This window comes from Delphinus delphis, chromosome 7 (genome assembly GCF_949987515.2).
Source record: "Delphinus delphis chromosome 7, mDelDel1.2, whole genome shotgun sequence".
NCBI lineage: Eukaryota > Metazoa > Chordata > Mammalia > Artiodactyla > Delphinidae > Delphinus > Delphinus delphis.
In genome coordinates, this window is record NC_082689.1 from 111,944,176 (window position 1) to 111,967,175 (window position 23,000).

General features: G+C 40.1%; 1 protein-coding gene across 3 annotated transcripts in view; it reads right to left on the bottom strand.

Annotated features, from left to right (window-relative positions):
• Window positions 1-23,000, bottom strand: part of LOC132428716 (rho guanine nucleotide exchange factor 4) — a 136,435-nt gene that overhangs the window by 16,231 nt on the left and 97,204 nt on the right. For all 3 annotated transcript variants that reach the window (XM_060017014.1, XM_060017015.1, XM_060017016.1), the window contains one exon: window positions 2,975-3,114. In XM_060017014.1, coding sequence (XP_059872997.1) covers window positions 2,975-3,114 — 140 coding nt within the window. The remainder of the gene's footprint in view (window positions 1-2,974; window positions 3,115-23,000) is intronic.

Here is a 23,000-nt window from a genome sequence, read left to right on the forward strand (position 1 = left end):
TGGGAGGCAGGGAGAGGGTGGGAGGGGGGTGAGGAATTGGGCAGACAGGCCCAGGCCTGGGCCCGGGTCACGGGCATCTGGCGGGGACAATACTGAAAGGAGAGGGGACACTTCTGGGCCCTGACGTTAACTCATGCTGCAGGAACTGGACAGTCACAAGGCACGAGGCACAAGTTAGGGGCAAGGGATACAGGATGAACAAGACATCTCCTTCCATTGGGGCACATGCAGACGAGGCCAGGTGCCCACAGACGTGCAGTGCCTGCCGTCACCCCGGCGGTCAGCTCCCGGAAGGCAGGACGATGTCCTCTGCACAGCTCTGTCCCAGACCTGAGACACTGCCTGACACACACTAAACACTCAGTAAATGTGTGTCACATGCATGCAACACACACACGCACACCTCACACTCAGATCTTCACGTGGTCACACACACACGCTCCTCATGTACCCAGGACACAAAAGGGCTTCGCTGCCCCCCCTGCCTCGCCTGCTCTTCAGGCCAGCTGGTTTCGGTTGCCTCCTGCTTAGGAAATTGAAGAGCGATCCCTCCTTAGGTCACCAGGAACTAGACAGTGTCCCAATTTAGAACATGACACCAACGTATTCTTAGAAAATACAAGTGCACGTGTGAGTTTAGAGCAAGCCAGATGCTATCTAGTGTGGACTTCTCTCTGACACGTGTTGCTTCTATCATCTCCAAGCCTGAAACCCACACTGACCACCAGTAAGCCTTCTTGCCTCACACGCAAGAGCTGTGCGTGCCAGAGGGGCCGGGGATGCAGAGCAGGATGTGCTGATCTCGCAAGGCTGGGGGAACCAGCCTGTCATCGGAGAATCACCTCTTATGTCTCTCTGGAGTTCCTGATAAGGTGAATCTATTTAATGCTGCCCAGGAATCGTAACGAATACAGCCTTTCCCGGGTACCCAGTACACATGGGCACGGTGACTCTCCTACATGCCAGTGGGGCCCAGGGGCCTTATTCACCCCACACGGAGGAAACAGAGGCCCGAGACAGGAATGACCTGCAGCAGGTCCTCCACTAGCCAGCAGCCCAGCCCCTGCCCCATGTCAGCCTTGTATCACTGGAGGGGCTCTGCTGCCTGGCCTGGCCGTCCTCCTCGTGGCATGCTGCATCCTCACCCCACCCTGGGTGCTCGCCCAGGGTCCAGGGAAGACCAGCACCCTGGGAGCACTGAGGGCTCTAAACACAGGTACAACACCACCACGCTGTCCACTCAGTAACCTCAAATACCAGGCAGGACCTTTGAACCAAACAGGAAACAAATTCTCTAAGCAGCTAAAATAGGTCCTATACAATTCATGGTCTCAATTGCCTTCATTGCCCTTGGCCAGAGCCTACTTGTTCTTCTAGAGCACTCCTGGCTCTTGGCTTTCGTCATCCAAAGACCTTAGAATGGACACATTTTTAAGGGCCAAAAAGGCACCTCCCCACCAGCAGCATGATGTGATGGACCAGATTCCACCACTAGGTAGGAGATGAACAGCTATAAAAAGTAGACACGAGAGCTCTAACGACGCAGCACTGATGGCCAATCAGATAACCCCACACAGAAAGCTTTATGTTACTATTCCTTCCTCATTACCATCTGCGTCATTGGAGGTTGACCGCCCACTGCGTGCCACGTTACTTGCGTTTGTTCGTCCTCCTGTAACTGTACGGTCATCCTATTTTACAGCTCAGCACTCAGAGCACTACTTGCTCAGATCTCCACACCTGGTCGCTGGCAGGGAGGAGCTCTCATCCAGGTGTGAGAGACTCTCCCCCTGCCCCACATGGCCTCCCACCGTGGCTGGGCCCCAAGACTGAGGGCGGCTGAATCTTCAAGAAAAAGCAAACTATTCTCTGTGAATTCTACTAAGATGACATCATTTTGGAGCCCCTTCCATTCAAAATAGTTTATGAGAAGCACTTAAAGAAAGGCTTCATATATTGGAAAAACCAACTTATTTGGATGCTTATTCCTTATGCATCATGGATTTTGATGAAATCATTATTTAATGGCTACTTTAAATCATCATTCAGAGCCGGGCCTGTGGGAAGCGCTGGTGCACTGGTGACTGTCAGGTAGGTAGTGAGGACACCACACTCCCGAAGGGCTCCAGAAATGTCAGAAGCTAACTGTTTGTACACTGATCTCCTCGTGAAGGGAAAATCTTCTGCAAGATCGTGGGTGGTCTGATTCATTTTAGTGAAGCAGAAATACATTTCTATCATGGCCAAGAGGAGAATGTGGTGCTGTTATGGACATGTGCTTGTGCCAGTTACCTACCACATTATGTTCAACAGCCTTCTCCAAATTAAGTGAAAAAGAAGATGGGGAGAAAATAGAAGTATGAGTGAGAAAAACAGAGGAGTGTCCAGGTCTCGAAATTTCTCCTTCCTTGGAGAATACAAAAGGAGGACTTGGCATGGGGACCAGTTTTGCCTACATAAAGTTTCGTACTGATTTCTTCTGCTTAGGTAGGAACAGTAAAAAGTGGTAACATATACTACACAGTTGTCATAGCAACAGCAATACTCTTTAAGCTCTTGGAGTCAATAGGGAAGAAATCACGTGCCTTGCCCAGGTCCTGCCCAGGCAACTAGTTGAGAGGTCAGGGGCTAAGCCCTGGCCTCCTTCCTGCCAAGCAGAGCTTCTTCCATCCAGGACAGTGTTACAGGAGTTGCATCACAGGTCCTGGGTACCACACCTGCTATTCTGGGTTCCTTCTAGGCCCCTTGAGGGCAGAGGGGAGGGTCCTGGATTTGACAAGCTCTGCTCGTGGACACCACATTCTAAAGTGAGAGCCACAGGCTGAACCTGTGTGGAGTGCACACCGGTGCCACTGTCATCTGCTTGGAACACAGACTGTGGACATCCAGGCCTGCATGAACGTGCTGAAGTCGCCCTGATGGCCAGGTCGTGCGTTCCAGCCCCATCCCTTCACCCATGCAGCCCTGACCCTACCTCGTTGATGGCCAGCTGCTCGCCGCCCCCTCCAGGGTGGCTGTAGTGGTGGCTGGAGCTGTGCACGTCCTCGTACAGGTCCTCCTCACTGCCTGCCTCATCCGCACGGAGCGCCGTGTCCAGAGCTCCATCAGGGAGGGCTGGAAGGAGAGAGAGAGCAACTGCTAAAGGGCAGCAAGGGAGGGGACATGCGGAGAAGGAGACGAGCCTTTCCGGGATAAACGCTCCTTCTGTAAGAGGAGGGAGAGGGTCTGGGAGCCAGGTTCTCACACCATTCTTGTTGCAAAAACACAGTCTGGTTGAAAAAGTGCACTGGTCGACTTTCACACATCACTGTAAATCACCTACCATTCGGTCCCCACCAGCTCAGTAAACAAGGACACACAACTATGTGCCGTGGCATGACACTCGAGTCCCCTCCCGTTGATTTCAATTCAAAACCACTTACCAGTGTGTCAGGTATACATAGTATCCTTTACCATACCTCATACATGGCATAAGGCCCTTAAAAATGCTAACAACTTCTTATTAAACATATATGTATATATCTCCAAAGAAATATACAGTATATACATGCAAATATTGTTTGAAAATTAATAAAATGAACACCTATTAATATTAATTTTATTAATAAAATTAATAAAATGAAAATTAATAAAATGAACACTTATCATGTTTTAGAAAATTCCAGAATCTTAGAATTCAACCTTCTGTATATCCTACTCCAATCCCATTCTCCTCTCTTTCCTTTAGAGATATCCAATATTTCAAGCTTTCTATAAATTATACAGGCTGTCTTTGTTTTAGCATTTATTTCTGTTGAGTTTTGCATGGTTTGACCTCATATAAGTGGAACCATCCAGTAACTTTTCTTCTCTGACTGGCTTTTTTACTCAACAGCTCATGTAGTTGTGATGATTCAGTCTCCCTGACGCACAGTCTTGCATTTTGTGAGTATTTGCAGCTTTGCAGGTGCACTGCACTGCTGCAGAACATCGGGTGTTTCCCATGCTGTTGCTGGTACAAATGATGGTGCTGCAGACACATCCACGTACCGCCTGGGCATGGATCGCAGACTTTCTCGCAGAGTTTCCCAACCTCTTTTTCATTATTACCCCCGCCCAAAGAGCCTTTTATACATTGTTTTCCTATTGACCCCAATGAAATTTTAATACCACGAATATACTATATATTTTAAAGTCCTGTTGCTCTTTGGAGGATCACAAACCATTGTAATAGCTAAGATTTTCGCCCTCTTGGATGCAACCATTACCCGTGGAGTGAATTCATGCTCCTGGGTATAGACACCTAGGTATGGCATCCCTGGGTCCTGGGTATGCCAAACTGTCCCCTAAGCTATCCTATCAACTTAGACTTCAGACAGTGTGTAGGAATGTTTCCAACTCTACATCCTCCCAACTCTTGGGATGGCCATTGTCAGTTTCATTTTTGACAGGCCGATAGGTATGAAATGGGATCTTAGTGTAGTTTTAATTTAAAATTCCTGCTTACTAATGTGTTGAACATCTTATCTTCTATGTTTATGGATTATCTGTATTTCCTTTAATGTGAAGTGTCTACTGAGGGTTTATTTTTAATATAATCATTAATGTAAAAATATATTTCTATGTATGTATAGTTTATATAATACACTTTCCCCCTCTATTCTGGATACCCATCTGTGCCACAAGTGTAATCTCCCTGTTTGTGGCATGTCTTGTCTCTTTAAAAAAATTTTTTTTAAATTTTATTTTTGGCTGCGTTGCTTGGGTCTTCGTTGCTGTGCGCGGGCTTTCTCTAGTTGCAGCGAGCAGGGGCTACTCTTCATTGCAGTGCACGGTCTTCTCATTGCAGTGACTTCTCTTGTTGCAGAGCACGGGCTCTAGGTGCGCGAGCTTCAGCAGTTGTGGCCCACGGGCTCTAGAGCGCAGGCTCAGTAGTTGTGGCGCACAGGATAAGTTGTTCCGCAGCATGTGGGATCTCCCTGGACCAGGGATCAAACCCGTGTCCCCTGCATTGGCAGGCGGATTCTTTAACCACTGCGCCACCAGGGAAGTCCCAAGATGAGGACTCTTTTCTAAAAAAGTATAACCATAGCACATATCTAAAACAGACTATAGTCTATTGAAAGTTGTCTGTCATACCTTTGCCTCTAAGGCATTAAAAAATCTTTTTATTTTGAAATAACTATACAGTATAGGGTGTTCTGACTCTACTGCAGAGAGGTCCTGTGTCCCCTTCACCTAGTTTTCCCCAATGATTATATTTCATATGACTCCAGAAAACTGCCCTTGGTACAAGACATGTAAATGGTTCTATGTCATTTTATCACCTGTGTAGATTTGTGTAACCTCCACGGCAATCAGTATGTAAGCTTTTGAGGTTGACTTTTTTCACTCAGGCAAATGCCCTTGAGATCCATCCAAGTGGTTGCTTGTATTTTTACTTCATTCCTTTTTATTGCTTAGTAGTATTCCATGTAATAAATGTGCACATTTTTTTAAACATTCACCCATTGAAGGACATCCGGGTGGTTTCCAATTTTAGGCTGTCACAAATAAAGCTACGAGGAACTTTTATGCACAGTTTTTTGGGTGGACATAAGTTTTCATTTCTCTGGGATAAATGTGATTGCCCAGGAGTGCAACTGCTGAGTCATATGACAGTTGAATGTTTAGTTTTTTAAGGAACTGCCAAACTGTTTTCCAGAGTGGATGTGCCATTTCACATTCGCACCACAATGTATGAAAGATTCAGTTTCTCAGCATCCTGACCAGCATCTGGTATTGTCGCTATTTTATACTTTAGACATTCTGATAGGCATATAATAATATTGCATCTTGGTCTTAATTTGCATTTCCCAAAAGGCAGGTGCTGTGGAACATCTTTTCATGTGCCTATTTGCCATTCATATATCTTCTCTGGTGAGGTATGTCTTCATGTTTTTTGCCAATTTTCTATTTCTATTGTTCATTGTTTTGATGTTGAGATTTGAAAGTTCCGTATATATTCTAGATATGAGTCCTCTGTCAGATACGTGGTGAAAGTTCTGTGTATATTCTAGATATGAGTCCTTTCTCAGATATGTGGTTTGCATGTATTGTCTCTCAGTCTGTTGCTTATCTTTTCATCCTCTTAACAAGGATTTCACAGAGCAAAATTTTAAATTTTGATGAAGTTCAATTTATCAAATTTTCCTTTTATGGGTGATGCTTTTGGAGTCACATCTAAGAACTCTTCACCAAATCTTAGTTCCAAAAGATTTTTATTTATGTTTTTTCCTCTAAAACCTTTTACACTTAAACCTATGATTCATTTTGAGTTTTTTTGTATAAAATGTGAGATTTAGGTCAAGGTTCATTTTTATTGCCTATGGATGTCCAGTTGTTCCAGCACTATTTCTAAAAAAAAACTTTCCTCTACTGAATTGCTTCTGTACTTTTGTCAAATATCAGTTAGCCAAGTGGGGACATTACTATCAATTTTACAGAAATAAAAAGAATTATAAGAAAATACTAACAACTGAACTGTTATACACCAACAAATTAGATAAACTAGATTATATGAGTAAATTCTTAGAAAAACACATGTACTAAAACTGACTCAAGAAGAAATAGAAAATCTGAATAGACCTATAATTACCAGGGAAATTGAATCACAAACTTCCCAACAGAGAAAAGCCCAAGATTTGATGGCTTCACTAGTGAATTCTACCAAACATTTAAATAACAATTAACATTAATCTTTCTCACACCTTCCAAAATACTGAAGAGGAAGAAATAGTTCCTAACTCATTAAAGCCAGACAAAACACTATTAAAAAAAGAAAACTGAAGACAAATATCTTTCATAAATATACATGCAAAAATTCTAAACAGAGGATTAGTGTACCAGTAAACTACTAGTAAAGTGAATTCAACAGCATATTAAAAGGATTATATATCTTGACTGATTAGGATTTATTTCTGAAATACAAGAATGGTTCAACATATGAAAATCATTCAATGTAATATACAACAGTAATAGAACGAAGGGAAAAAACCCTACATGATCATCTCAGTTGATGCAGAGAGAGCATTGACAAAATTCGACACTATTTCATGATAAAAACACACAGACTAGGAATAGAAGGGAATGTCCCCAATATGATAAAGGCCATATATGAAAAACTCACAGCTAACATCATACTTAATGATGAGAAACTGAAAGCTTTTTCCTTGAGATTAGGGAAAAGACAAGGATGCCTGCTTTCACCGCTTCTATTCAACACAGTATTGGAAGTTCTGGCCAATTAGGCAAGAAAAAGAAATAAGAGTCATCCAACTTGGAAAGGAAAAAGTAAAATTATTTCTGTTTGTAGATGACACAATCTTATATGTAGAAAACTCTGAAGATCCACAATAGATTGTTAGAGTTTATAAATAAATCCAGCAAAGTTGGGGGATATAAATCAACACAAAAAAATCAGTTTTATTTCTATATACTTGCAATGAACAATTTGAAAACAGAAATATTTTATATTCCATTACAGTAGCATTGAAAATAATAAAATACTTAGGAATAACTTTAACCAAGGAGGCAAAAGATTTGTACACTGAAAATTCCAACATTGCTGAAAGATATAAAAAGAAAACCTAAATAAATGGAAAGACATCCCATGTTCATGCGTTAATAGATTTAAGATTGTTGAGATGACAATAATACTCAAAGCAATCTACAGATTCAATGCAATCCCTATCAAAATCCCAATGGCATTTTTACAGAAATAGAAAAACTTATTCTAAAATTCATATGGAGTCTCAAGGAACCCTGAATATTCAAAATTATCATGAAAAGACTAAGCAGGAGGGCTCACATTACCTGACTTCAAAACTTGCTACAAAGCCACAGTTATCAAAACAGTGTGATACTGGCACAAGGATAGACATATATTCTATTGGTCTAATCGAATAAATAGAGACCCCAGAAATAAACCCTCACATAAATGGTCAGTTGATTTTTGACAAAGGTGCCAAGATAGTCAGTGGGGGAAAAGACAGTCTTTTCAATAAATAGTGTTGGGAAACTGAATATCCACATGCGAAATAATGAAGTTAGGTCCTTACCTAATGCCGTATACAAAAATTAACTCAGAATGGATCAAAGACCTAAACATAAGAGCTAAAACTGTAAGGCTCTTTGAAGAAAACAGGGGAAACGTTTTATGACATTGGATGTGGAAATTATTTCTTGTATATGACACCAAAAGCACAGGCAACAAAAGAAAAAAAAATAGGTAAACTGGACTACGTCAAAATCTTAAAGTTTTGTGCATCATAGGATACTTTCAAGGAAATGAGAAGGCAGCCCACTGAATGGGAGAAAATATTTGCAAATCATATATCCGATAAGGGACTAATATCTAGAAATATATAAAGAACTCCTACAATTCAAGAACAACAGCAACTACAACAAACTCATTAAAAAATGGGCAAATGTCTTGGGTAGACATTTCTTCAGAAAAGATATACAAGGCAGCTGCTGTGGAAAAGAGTTTGGCAGGTCCTCAAAAAGCAAAACATAGAATTACCATATGATCTAGCAATTACACTTCTAGGTATGTACCCAAAAGAATTGAAATCAGGGACTCAAACAGATATTAGTACACCAATGTTCATGGCAGCATTACTCATAATAGCCAAAAGGTGGAAATAACCCAAATGTCCATCAAACAGATAAACGGAAAAACAAAATGTGGTATTTACATACAATGAAATATTATTCAGTCATAAAAAGGAATGATGTTCTGATACACAGTACAACATGGATGAACCTTGAAAACACTATGCTAAGTGAAATGAGGCAGACACTGAAGGACACATATTGTATGATCCCATTTACATAAGGTACCTAGAATAGGCAAATTCTTAGGGACAGAAAATAGATTAGTGGTTACCAGGGGCTGTAGGGAGAGGGGAACAGGGAGTTACTGCTTAATGATTACAGAGTGAGGAGAGGGGAACAGGGAGTTATTGCTTAATGGAACAGGGAGTGATGAAAAAATTTGGCCATATATAGTGGTGATGGTTGCATACCTTGGGAAAATAATGCCACTGAACTATACATATAAAATGGCAAATTTTAAAACACATTTTATCACAATTTTAAAAATTAATAACATACAAAACAATTTGCATTTTGTACTTTACATGGGTGAGTTGTATGGTATGTGGTTTATATCTCAAAAAAGCTATTTTAAAAATTGTTCGGTTATACTTGTTTGGCACTATTTCTTTATTCTCTATTCTGATCCATTAATTTACTTGTTTGTTCTTCTCCAATATCACACAACCTTGTTTTCTATAGTTGTATAATAATTCTTGAAATTTGGTGGAGTGGTTCCTCTTTATTCCTCTTTTTTAGATTATTTTAGCTATTCTTGTTCCTTTGCCTTTCTCTATAAACATTAGAATAATCTTGTCTATAGTTACAAAAAAACCTTGCTGGGATTTTGGTAGAAATTGTGTCAAACCCATGTATTGATTTGGAGGTAACTGACATCTTTACTCTGTTGCGTCCTCCAATCTGTGGAATATCTCTCCATACTTAGATCCTTGATTTCTTTCAGTGCTGCATTATTTTAAAGCAAATCCCAGACCTCCTATAATTTAATCTGTAAATAATATATAGTATATGTCTTAAGAGATACAGAGTCTGTCTCTCTCCCACACCTTCTTCTAGGAGAATTTAAAAATCAATCATCTCTTTGAGGGAATAAAGCAGATTCTTTGTAAGAGTTACTACTTTTCTTGGCTCTCTCTTAGCCAGTCCCAGTTGAGGTCTCAGCAGCTCATAAAATGGTTGCTTATCTAGCAAACCTGCAGCCTGGGAGGAAAGGAAAGCAAGTTTCAACATGAGTCTGCCAATATTTTTATCATCATCTAATATCTAGCTTCCAGCACAGGGTCTGGGACAGAGGAGGTGTTTGCGTAAATGAAGGAAGTAGGAGACCGTTCACAGGAGAATGAGTGGAGGTGGCAGTGGGAGGACCACCCCAGGACTGCAGTCAGGACACCCAGGCCCAGTGCTGGTCTGCAAACGGCCAGGGGGCAGAGCTAGTCATCTGTCCTCCGAGATGCGCTCAAACTCCTTTCATATAAGCAAGGCCCTTGGAAGGTTCACATGCCGTTAACGTACATAAAAGCATTAAAGGGTGTGGTCCTGTGCTCCGCAAGCATCTTCGGGTGAATAAATGACACGGCCGGGTCAACACAAAATCAGTCTTGATTTTGGATATTTAATTTTTATGTAGGAAGACAAGCCAGCTGTCTGATCCATTATGAGATTCTAATAATTTAGAACTTTTAGACAGCAACACAGCTAAGAATTCTGGATTCTAGACAAAAGATGGGCAAGGGCCCCTTTACCTCTGATGAACAGCACCCAAACAATCTTCTGTCTCCACTTAAAAGGAAAAGCAGTGGTTCTTCCAGTGAGGAGAGAATGCCGCAGGGGAGTCTACTCTGTGCTGCCCTAGAGCCCTGGAGAAGAGTGGTTCTCAAAGTGGGTCCCTAGACCAGCAGTATCCCTTGGGAACTTGTCAGAGACGCAGTTTCTTGCCCCTCCCCAGACCTGCTGAATCAGAAACTCCGGGGTGGGCCCAGCAGGCTGTGTGACTTCAGGTGACCTGGTGCAGAGCTCAAAGCCTGAGACCCACTGTTCTCAGTCAAGAGCCCTTAACAAAGTGGTTTGCTAACTCCCAGGAGATTCTGCTCCAGCACAGTCAGGGCAGACGGTCTTTTGGGGCTGCCGCAGGCCCCTTTAGGAAACTCTAAAGAGCCTGGCATACAGTCTTGAGTTGAAACAGGAATGCCAGGACGTTGGGGTGTCTGGGGAGGTGTCGGCAGCTCTGGCTGCTCCCCCAGCACCCCCTGGCCAGGGGCTTCCATTTAGCACATCTGTGCACTTGTTTGTTCCTTTCTGAATTCACTGAAAAGTGTTCAGTGCCTATTGTGTTTGTGCCACTAGACACACACGGGGTTCTGAGGACACAGTGTGAATAAGACAGACACCCCCCTGCTCCCGTGGAGATCAGAGTCCGGCAGGAATAGGGGTAAACAGTGATGAAGCGGCGAGCACAGGAGCCCCTGCCCAAGGGTGTGAGGTCTTGGCCACCCTGAGCTGGGGGTGACCTGGGGGGGAGGGGAGTACTGCGGAAGGGTGAAGAGTGTTCCAGGCAATGGAGACAGCATCAGGCCCCAGACGCAAGTGGGGTGTTGTTCAAGGACACGGAAGAGTCCCAGAGATCCAGGAATAGAGAAGGGGGAAGGGACAGCAGGGGTGAGGTCTGACGGCCCTTCCTAGGAAGGACAGTTGGTGCAGGGAGTGTTGCCCTAGGCAGCCCCGTGCTGAGTCACCAGAGTAAATGCTCAGGCCTCAGCCTCACGGGCTTCTCACCACATCCTAATGACACGAACAAAGAAGGCTAAACTGTGTGCCCCATTCTGTAGGTGGGGAAGCTGGGGCCCAGAGAGCTAAAGTTCCTTTCCCCAAATCACCCAGATCTCTGGGCTGTTTTCACCAGACTGAGTCTGTTTAAATTCTCTTCTCTCCTGTATGAAGGGTTCCTGCTGATGGTGAGTCAGACGAGGGTGGTACAGTCTGTGTTTGCTGCTGGGGGAGCAGGCAGCTCAGGCCCCGCCTCCCAGCTGGACCAGACACAAGAGCCGCTTCTCGCACTGCGCTGACATTCTGGTCTGGGAGCAGCAGCGCTGGCCCAGGGTGGAGAGGGAGTGGGCCCCCAGGGCCCCCCATGCCAGGCTGTCCTCCCCACGCGACTGCTCTCTCCTCATGTGCCCTTGTCTGCTCTGCTGCCTCTGCTCAGCTGTTGTCATCTGCCTTCCACTCTAAATCCTGTCCAGCTTTCAGGTTAAACAAAAAAAGTTTGTTACTGTTGTTGTTGTTTTAATAGACTTTACTTTTTATTTTTTTCACTTTTTTTTTTTTTTGGCCCAGAGGCACTCGGGATCTTAGTTCCCCAACCAGGGATCGAACCTGGGCCCCCTGCAGTGGAAGCACGGAGTCCTAACCACTGGACCTCCAGGGAATTCCCTAGACTTTACTTTTTAGAACTGTTTTAGATTTATAGAATAATTGGGCAGACAGTACAAAGAATTCCCACACACCCCACACCAGTTTCTCTTATTAAGATCTTACATTGACAGGGTACATTACTCAGAATTAATGGACCAATATTGATACATTATTATTATTAATTAAAGTCCATACTTTTCTCAGTTTTTCCTTAATATCCTTTCTGTTCCAGGATCCCATATCACATTTAGTGATCTCCTCAGCTCAAGATTTTTGATTTAGGTCCCACGAAGCCTTGCTTTTGCGTGCTTCTGAATGCTTTTTCATTCAGCAAATAAAACTTCTATAGACATCTATAGCACCAAATCTGAATCCCCTCTGCACCTCAAGGCTTACTCAGGGTTTTCTCACAGGAAAGACTCTGACCTTCTTTCGTCCTCCCCAGCCTCCCTGTTCTCTTACTGCTGAGAGTAAAATAACCTTTACTGGGAATTTACAGTGTACCGCCTACTAACATATCAGATTCAAGCCTACTTGTGAAATAGGTATTATTAGACATATTACACAGATAAAGACTTGGGGCTCACAGAGGTTAAGACACTTGCTAAGGTCTCACAGGCAGCCAGCAGCAGAGGCAGGATTAAAACTTGCCCAAATGCCACACTCTTCCCTGCACCTCTCTAGGGCCTCCGAACTGTCCGGCCTCCATGAGCACACAGCTGCTTGTTTCCCCGTGGCCTTCTCTCCCATGAGAGAGAAGGCCACGGGGAAACATGTGCTGCATGTGGCTGTTTGCTGCCATGGTTCCCTATTATTCAAAGAATTAGGGACCTCCCTGGTGGTCCAGTAGTTAAAACACCGTGCTTCCACTGCAGGGGGCATGGGTTCGATCCCTGGTCAGGGAACTAAGATTCCCCATGCTGCGCGGCGTGGCCAAAAAATAGGAAAAAGAAAAAAAAAAGAAACAAAGAATTAAGTTCCAGGGAAATCAGTCAAGTAGGCCTTCATGTATAAAAGATGCTTTCTGGTTATAATTATCAATACTTCAGAAAGCAATTACATTAAAAATATGTCACGTCATGCTTAGCAGTAAGTGAAACATGATTTTTGATACATGGCTCTTTTATGTTAGACAAATGTGAAGTGGAAAATTTAGGTAATAACTTTGATTTTTTAATTTAACATAATGAGCCCACAATATAATATTCTAGATCATAGACTTCTGTAATACAAAACCAAAGAAGGCAATGTTTTTACCAAATTACAAGTTTTGGTAAATCAATACAATATAATATAATGAAATTATGTCACATAATACTTTAATGAAAAAATTCATTTTCACCTCAGTACTGTGCAAGGCAATAAAATCATATCATGCATTACTTTATAATAATTTTCACTGCAAAAAATTAAACATCATGATTTTTCATGGTAGATTTAGCTGAGCAGTTATTTTTTAACAAATTAAGCTTTTAAAAGCTTTTTAAAAAATGATACAGTTTCCTACTTTTAGTGTGTAAGCTGCTTAAGTTAAATGCAACAGGACAATCTTATGTATCTAAAAGATGTCTCTGCCCAAACATTTAAAGAATTAATGCCAACCCTTCTCAAACTCTTCCAAAAAACTGAAGAAGGAACACTTCCAATCTCACTTTATGAGTCCATAACTCTCCTGATACCAAAACCAGACAAAGACAACTTTTTCTGACAAGAAAACTACAGACCAATATCCCTGATGAACATTGATGCAAAAATCCTCAACAAAATACAACACATTAAAAGGATCATACACCATGACCAAGTAGGATTTATCCCTGGGATGCAAAGATGATTCAACGCGTGAGAATCAATTAATATGAAATAACACATTAACAGAATAAAGGATGAAAATCACATGATCATCTCAATAGATGAAGAAAAAGTTTTTGACAAAATTCAACATCCTTTTCATGATTAAAAAATCTCAACAAACAAGTAATAAAAGGAAAGTACCACAACATAATAAAGGCCATGTATGAAAATTCCACAGCTAACATCATACTCAATGGTGAAAAACTGAAAGCTTTTCCTCTAAGATCAGGAACAAGACAAGGATGCCCACTCCCACTACTTCTATTGAGCACAGTACTGGAAATCCCAACCAAAGCAATAAGGGGAATAAAAGATGTCCAAATTGGGAAGGAAGTAAAATTGTCCCTGTTTGCAAATGACATGATCTCATATACAGAAAACTCTGAATATTCCATAAAAAAACTGTTAGAAGTAATAAATGAATTCGGTAAAATTTCAGGATATGAAATCAATGTACAAAAATCAGTTGTGTTTCGATAGTCTAACAAAGACTTTCTGAAAAGGAAATTAGGAAAGCAATCACATTTACAATAGCACCAAAAAAGAATAAAATACTTAGGAATAAGCTTAACTAAGGAGGTAAAAACTTACCTACAGAAAACTGCAAAATATTGAAGAGAGAAATAAAAGAAGACACAAATGGAAAGATATCTTGTGTTCATGGATTGGAAGATTTAATATTATTGAAATATCCATCCTACCCAAAGTGATCTACAGATTCAATGCAATCTCTATCAAAATCCATAAGGCATTTTGTTTTACAGAAATTAAAAAAACAACTCTGCAATTCATATGGAAGCACAAAAGACCACAAATAGCCAAATCAGTCCTGAGAAAGGACAGACATCCTGATTTAAATATATTATGAAGTTATTCAAACAATACAGTACTTGCATAAAGACAGACATATAGACCAATGGAACAGAATAGAGAACCCAGAAATAAACCCACACGTATATGATCAGTTAACTTACAACAAAGCAGTCAAGAATATGCAATGGGGGAAAGATAGTCTCCTCAATAAATGGTATTGGGAAAACTAGATATCCACGTAAAAACGAAGAATGAAATTGGACATTTATCTTATACCTTAAAACAAAAATCAACTAAAAATGTCTTAAATGTAAGACCTGAAACTTTAAAACTCCTAGAAGAAAACATAGGGGAAAAGCTTCATGATATTTGTCTTGGCAATGATTTCACGGATATGACACCAAAAGAACAGGTAACAAAACCAAAAATAAACACGTGGGACTACATCAAACTAAAAAGCTTTTGCACAGAAAAGAAACAATCAACAGGGTGAAAAGGTAATCTATAGAATGGGAGAAAATATTTGCAGACCACATATCTGATAAGGGGTTAATCTCCAAAATATATAAGGAACTCCTACAACTCAATGCCCAAAACCCTAATAACTCAATTAAAAAATTGGCTAAGGACTTAAATAGGTATTTTTCAAAAAAAGACGTACAAATGGCCAACAGGTATATGAAAAAAATGCTCAAAGTCTCTAATCATCAGGGAAATGCAAATCAAAACCTCAATGAGATAGTACCTCACACCTGTCAGGATGGCTATAATAAAACAAAAAAACAAACAAACCCGAAAGAGGATGAGAGGAGAGGATGTGGAGAAATTGAAACTCCTGCACACTCTTGGTGGGAATGCAAAATGCTGTAGCTGCTATGGAAAACAGGATGGAGAGTCCTCAAAAAATTGAAAGTAGAACTACCCTATGATCTGGCAACCCCACTTCTGAATATTTACCCAAAAGAATTGAAATCAGGATCTCAAAAAGGTATTAGCATTCCCATGTTCGTAACAGTACTGTTCACAATAGCCAAGATGTGGAAACAAATTAAATGTCCAGCAGCAGATGAATGAATAAAGAAAATGTGGTATATACATACAATGAAATACTATTCAATCTTAAAAAAGAATGAAATTTTGCAATATGTAACAGCATGGGTGCGACTTGAGGTCATTATGCTAAGTGAAATAAGTCACTCACAGAAAGACAAATACTGCATAATTCCACTCATAAGAGGTATCTAAAATCAACTCATAGAATCAAAGAGTGGAATGTAGTTGCCAGTGACCAGGAGGAGGGGCAAATGGGAGTTACTAAAAAATGGGCATAAAGTTCCAGTTAAGCAAGATGAGTAAACTCTAGACATCTGTGTACAGCATTGTATCTATAGTCAAAAATAATGTAATATACACTTAAAATTTTGTTAAGTGGGTATATCTCATGTTAAATGTTCTTAACCACAATAAAATAAAATTAAAAATAAAATTGTCTTTGCCTTATTGTGAGGTTGTCCTTAAATGAGGTAAGCATGTGAAGCTTTAATGTTTATTTTAGGCAGGTTGAGCTTGCCAACACCAGTTTCAAGTTAAGTAACTTTTCAAATGTTGTTACATCTTCACATGCACAGTGGAACCCTAAATGTTAGCTGGTCTTTACAACTAACCTCATTCTTCTTGACCTTTCTGCTTGGAAGATCTGAACTTCTCTTCAGCTTATATCCAGTGTTCATGCAGCCTTTCCTTAGCCTGTTATTTAAAAAATCCTGCCTAATATGTAGTCACACCTTTTTTAAAAATTTTATTTATTTATTTGGCTGTGTTGGGTCTTAGTTGCAGCACATGGGATCTTTCATTGTGGCACAGGGGCTTCTCTTTAGTTGTGGCATGCGGGCTCCAGAGCACATAGGCTCAGTAGTTGTGGTGCGTGGGCTCTCTAGTTGTGGCACGCAGGCTCTAGAGTGCACGGGCTCAGTAGCTGTGGCGTGTGAGCTCTCTAGTTGTGGCGCACAGTCTCCAGAACGTGTGGGCTCAGTAGTTGCGGTGTGCGGGCTTGTTGCCCTGTGGCATGTGGGATCTTAGTTCCCCAATCAGGGGTCATACCTGTGTCCCCTGCATTGGAAGGCAGATTCTTAACCACTGGACCACCAAAGAAGTCCCTGGCACCTTTTAAATAACAAATATAGATAAATATATTGCGAGACTGGAGAGGCCTGAGGGAATTTGTGGTTTACACTAATCTTCGTGATCATTTCTCCATAAATGCTGCTGTGAGTGTCTTATGCTCCTTCCTTCAGAGGAGCAAAAATTCTTCAATTTTAGCATTTAATATTTGAAGATACTGTATTTGTCATAAGTCCCAAGTAATTGCTGAGGTAATTCCTTTCACAGTGTTTATGGTTTTTTGAGTCGGAATAGTTTTCCTGGATCTTGAAGATGTAGCATGTATATAAGCCTCTCATATTCTACATGTAAATGAAACATTGGTAGACTTCATTTCTACTGTTCTGTCCATAGAATCAACTGCAGAATGTTCTTGCAATATGTCTTGATTCACGCTGTATGAATATGTGATTTCGTAACAGAAGGCATTCCCCACTCTGTGCTCTGAAGCCTATGGCTGTGTAACTGTCAGTGTGAGCTATCTGCGGTTGGCCACAACCCCTCTGGGTTCAGATTTGGGTATTTGGACATTTTGGTGCTGCAGTCATTGTAATGGCTTGCCTTAAGTGGTTGAAGGTGTGCTCTGGAGCTGGCATCCTGCTCGGTTAGGCAGTGACAGATGACACAAAGCGGCACCTGCCCTGCCCCAGGTGGCTGGGCCTTGCCTCAGGTGGCTTTGGTCCTGGTGCTGAAAACTCACTTGAATTCTCCAGCTTGGAGATTTCTCTTCAACTCCTGGCTCACAGTTCCAACCACCTGCTTGCTCTTCTGCCTAGAGGCCTGACAGGCATCTCAACGTTCATATGACCTAAGCAGAACTGCCCATCCACCCACACCTGCTTGGCTCACAGGCATCCGTATCTCAACAGTCCACAACAGGGCTCTTTCAGTTGCTCAAACTCAAACATACTACAATAGAAAACTATCAAACCGCAAAAGGAAAAACAAAGAAAGGAACAAAGAAGAAACACAAAATCAACTGGAAAACAAGGTTTAAAATCTCAATAAAATCATACTTATCAATAATTACCTTATGTGTCAATGGACCAAATGTTCCGTCTGATCAAAAGACATAGAGTGGCAAACTGGATAATAAAATAAGAACCTACAATATGCTGCCTATAAGAAACCCACTTTAGGGTGAAGGACACACATAGATTCAAAGTGAGGGAATGGAAAAAGATATTTCATGCTAATGGAAATGATAAGAAAGTGGCAGTAGCCATACTCATATCAGACAAAATAGACTTTAAAATGAAGACCATAAAGAAAGATAAAGAAGGACACTATATAATGACAAAAGAATCAACACATGAAAAGGATATTACACTCAACACATATGCACCCAATATAAGTGATACAAATGAACTTATTTACAAAACAGAAACAGACTCACAGACATAGAAAACAAACTTATGTTACCAAAAGGGAAAGGGGGGAGGGACAAATTAGGAATTTGGGATTAGCAGATACAAACTACTATACATAAAATAGATTAAAAAAACAAGGTCCTACTGTATAGCACAGATATTCAGTATCTTTTAATAAACTATAATGGAAAAGAATATGAAAAAGAATATGAAATATATATATATATATATATATATATATACACAACCGAATCACTTTGCTGTACACCAGAAACTAACATGATACTGTAAATCAACTGTAGTTCAACAAAAAATAAATATATGCACCCAATATAGGAGTACCTGAATACATAAAACAAATACTAACAGACATAAAGGAAGAAATTGATGGGAATACAATAATAGTAGGAGATTTTAACACCCCACTGACAATGGACAGATCTTCCAGACAGAAAATCAATAAGAAACAGAGACCCCAAATGACACAACAGAACAGTTAGACTTAATTAATATCTTCAGGACATTACATTCCCTACCCCCCCAAAAAGAAAGCTCCACCAGAATACACATTCTTTTTAAGCACACATGGAACATTCTCTAGGATAGACCACATACTAGAACACAAAACAAGCCTCAACAAATTTAAGAGGACAGAAATTATTTCAAGGATCTTTTCTGACCACCATGGCATGAAACTAGAAATCAACCACAAAAAGAAAAATGAGAAAAAAACAATCACATGGAGACTAAATAACATGCTTAAAAATCAATGGCTCAATGATGAAATCAAAGAGGAAATTAAAAACTACCTTGAGACAAATGACAATGAAAACACAATCACACAAAATCTATGGGATGCAGCAAAAGCAGTCCTAAGAGGGAATTTCATAGTGATACAGGCTTTCCCCAAAAAACAACAAAAATCTAAAGTAAACAACCTAACATACCACCTAAAAGAATTAGAAAAAGAAGAACAAACAAAACCTAAAGTCAGCAGAAGGAAGGAAATAAGAAAGATCAGAGAGGAAATAAATAAAACAGGAATTTAAAAAAAATAGAAAAAAAATCAATAAAACCAAGAGTTGGGTTTTTGAAAGGATAAACAAAATTGACAAACCTCTGGCCAGGTTCACCAAGAAGGAAAGAGAGAGTACCCAAATAAACAAAATAATAAATGAAAGAAGAGAAATAACAAGGGACACTGCAGAAATACAAAAAAACCACAAGAGAATACTATGAACAATTATATGCCAACAAATTGGACAACCTAGATGAAATGGTCAAGTTTCTAGAAACATATAGCCCACGAAAACTGAATCAAGAAGAAAGAGATGGTTTGGGCTTTCCTGGTGGTGCAGTGGTTAAGAATCTGCCTGCCAATGCAGGGGACATGGGTTTGACCCTGGTCTGGGAAGATCCCACATGCTGTGGAGCAACTGAGCCCATGTGCCACAACTACTGAACTTGCGTTCTACAGCCCATGAGCCACAACTACTGAAGCCTGCGTTCCTAGAGCCCGTGCTCCACAACAAGAGAAGCCACCGCAATGAGAAGCTTGCACACTGCAACGAAGAGTAGCCCCCACTCGCTGCAACTAGAGGAAGCTGCACACAGCAATGAAGACCCAACACAGCCATAAATAAATAAATAAAATTATCAAAAAAAAAGAAGAAATAGTTGATTTGAACAGACCAATCACTAGAAGTGAAACAGAATCTGTAATTAAAAAAAAAACTCCATGTAAACAAAAGTCCAGCACCTTATGGATTCACAGTGGAATTCTACTAAACATATAAAGAAGAACTTATACAGATCCTTCTCAAATTCTTCCAAAAGACTGAAGAGGAGGGAACACTCCCAAAGTCATTCTATGAAGCCACTATCACCCTGATACCAAAACCAGACAAAGACACTAACAAAAAAGAAAATTACAGGCCAATAGTTTTTATGAATATAGCTGCAAAAATCCTCAACAAAATACTAGCAAACCAAATCCAACATCACATGAAAAGGACCATACATGATGATAAAGTTGGATTCATTCCATGGTCACAATGGTGGTTCAACAGATGCAAATCTATCAGTGTGATACACCAAATCAACAGAAGAAAGACAAAAACCACAGGATCATCTCAATAGATGCAGAAAAATCATATGATAGAACTCAGCATCCATTCATGATAAAAACTCTCACCAAAGTGGGCATAGAGGGAACATATCTCAGCATAATAAAACTATTTATGACAAACCCACAGCCAACATAATACTCAATGGTGAAAAGCTGAAAGCCTTCCCACTAAAATCTGGAACAAGACAAGGATACCCACTCTCACCACTTCTATTGAACATAGTATTGGAAGTTGTAGCCATAGCAATCAGATAAGAAAAAGAAATAAAAGTGATATAACTTGGAAGGGAAGAGGTAAAATTGTCATTATATGCAGATGACATGATACTATATATAAAAACCCTAAAGACTACACACAAAAACTACTAGAACTGATAAATGAATTCAGCAAGGTAGCAGGATACAAGATTAACATACAGAAATCTGTTGCATTTCTCTACACTAACAATGAAATATCAGAAATGGAAGGTAAAAAAACAATCACTTTTAAAATCATATGAAAATTACTTAGGGATACACATGACTAAGAAGGTGAAAGACATATGCTGAGAACTATAAAACATTGATAAAGGAAACTGAAGATGATTCAAAGAAATGTAAAGATATTCCATGCTCTTGGATTAGAAGAATTAATATTGTTAAAATGGCCATAATACCCAAAGTAATCTACAGGTTTAATGTGATCCCTATCAAATTACCCATGACATTTTTCAAATAACTAGAACAATAATCCTCAAATTTACATGGAACCACAAAAGATCCAGAATTGCCAAAGCAATCCTGAGGAAAAAGAACAAACTAGAGGCATAACCCTCCCAGACTTCAGACAATACAACAAAGCTACAGTAATCAAAGCAGCAATATTGATGTGCCAATGGTATTAGCACAAAACAGAAATACTGATCAATGAAGCCGAATAGGAAACCCAGAAATAAACCCACACACCTACAGTAAATTAATCTTTGACAAAGGAGGCAGCCATATACCATGGAGAAAAAACAGTCTCTTTGGCAAGTGGTATTGGGAAAGCTGGACAGCTGCATATAAATCAATGAAGTTAGGACACTCTGTTACACCATACACAAAAATAAACTCTAAATGCCTTAAAGACTTAAATATAAGACATGACACCATAAAACTCCTAAAGAGAACATAGGCAAAACATTCTATGACATAAATTGTAGCAATGTTTTTTAAGATCAGTCTCCCAAGGCAAAAGAAATAAAAGAAAAAATAAACAAATGGGACCTAATCAAATTTATAAGCTTCTGCTCAGCAAAGGAAACCGCAGACAAAACAAAAAGGCAACCTACGGAATGGGAAAAAATATTTGCAAATGATGTGACTGACAAGGGATTAATTTCCAAAATATACAAACAGCTCATACAACTCAATAACAAAAAACCAAACAACCCAATCAAAAAAAAAAAAAAAATGGGCAGAAGACCTAAATAGACATTTTTCTAAAGAAGACAACCAGATGGCTGACAGGCACATGAAAAGATGGTCAACATCTCTAATTATTAGAGAAATGCAAATCAAAACTACAATGAGGTGTCACCTCACACCAGTCAGAATGGCCATCATAAAAAGTCAACAAGTAATAAATGCTGGAGAGGTTGTGGAGAAAAGGGAACCCTCTTGCACTGTTGCTGGGAATGTAAATTGGTGCAGCCACTATGGAGAATAGTATGGAGGTTCCTTAAAAAACTAAAATTAGAGTTACCATATGATCCAGCAATCTCACTCCTTGGCATATATCTGGGAAAGATAAAAACTCTAATTTGAAAAGATACGTGCACACCAATATTTATAGCAGTACTATTTACAATAGCCAAGACATGGAAGAAACCTAAGTGTCCATCCACAGATGAATGGATAAATAAGATGTGTACATATATACAATGTAATATTACTCAACCATAAAAAAATGAAATAATGCCACTTGCCACAACGTGGATGGACCTAGAGATTATTATACTAAGTGAAGTAAGTCAGAAAGAGAAAGACAAATATCATATGATATCACTTATATGTGGAATCTAAAAAATGACACAAATGAACTTATTTACAAAACAGAAACAGACTCACAGACATAGAAAACAAACTTATGGTTGCCAAAGGGGAAAGGGGCTGGGGAGTGATAAATGAGAAGTTTGGGATTATAGATAAACAACAAGGACAGGGAACTATATTAAATATAATAACCTATAATGGAAAAGGACATGAAAAAGAATATATATATATATATATGAAACTGAGTCACTTTGCTGTACACCTGAAACTAACACAACATTGTAAATCAACTATACTTCAATAAAGAAAAATCTTGGAGCTCTCCTGGACTCCTCTCCTTCTCTCACAACTCACATCCTAATCTATCAGCTCTGGGTTCATTTTGTTATTCAGAACCCAGCCACTTCTCATCCCTCCACCAGTGACCCCTGGTGCAGGTCGCCTCAACTGCCCCCTCCTCCATGGAGTGACCCAAGAGCCTCCCAGCCAGTCTCCCTGTTTGAGCCTTTGTCCTCCTCTACACAACAGCCAGAGTGGCCCTTGGTAAAATGCAATCAGATCACATCACTCCTCTGCCTAAAACCTGCAAAGCCCGCCATTTAATTCAGAGTAAGAGT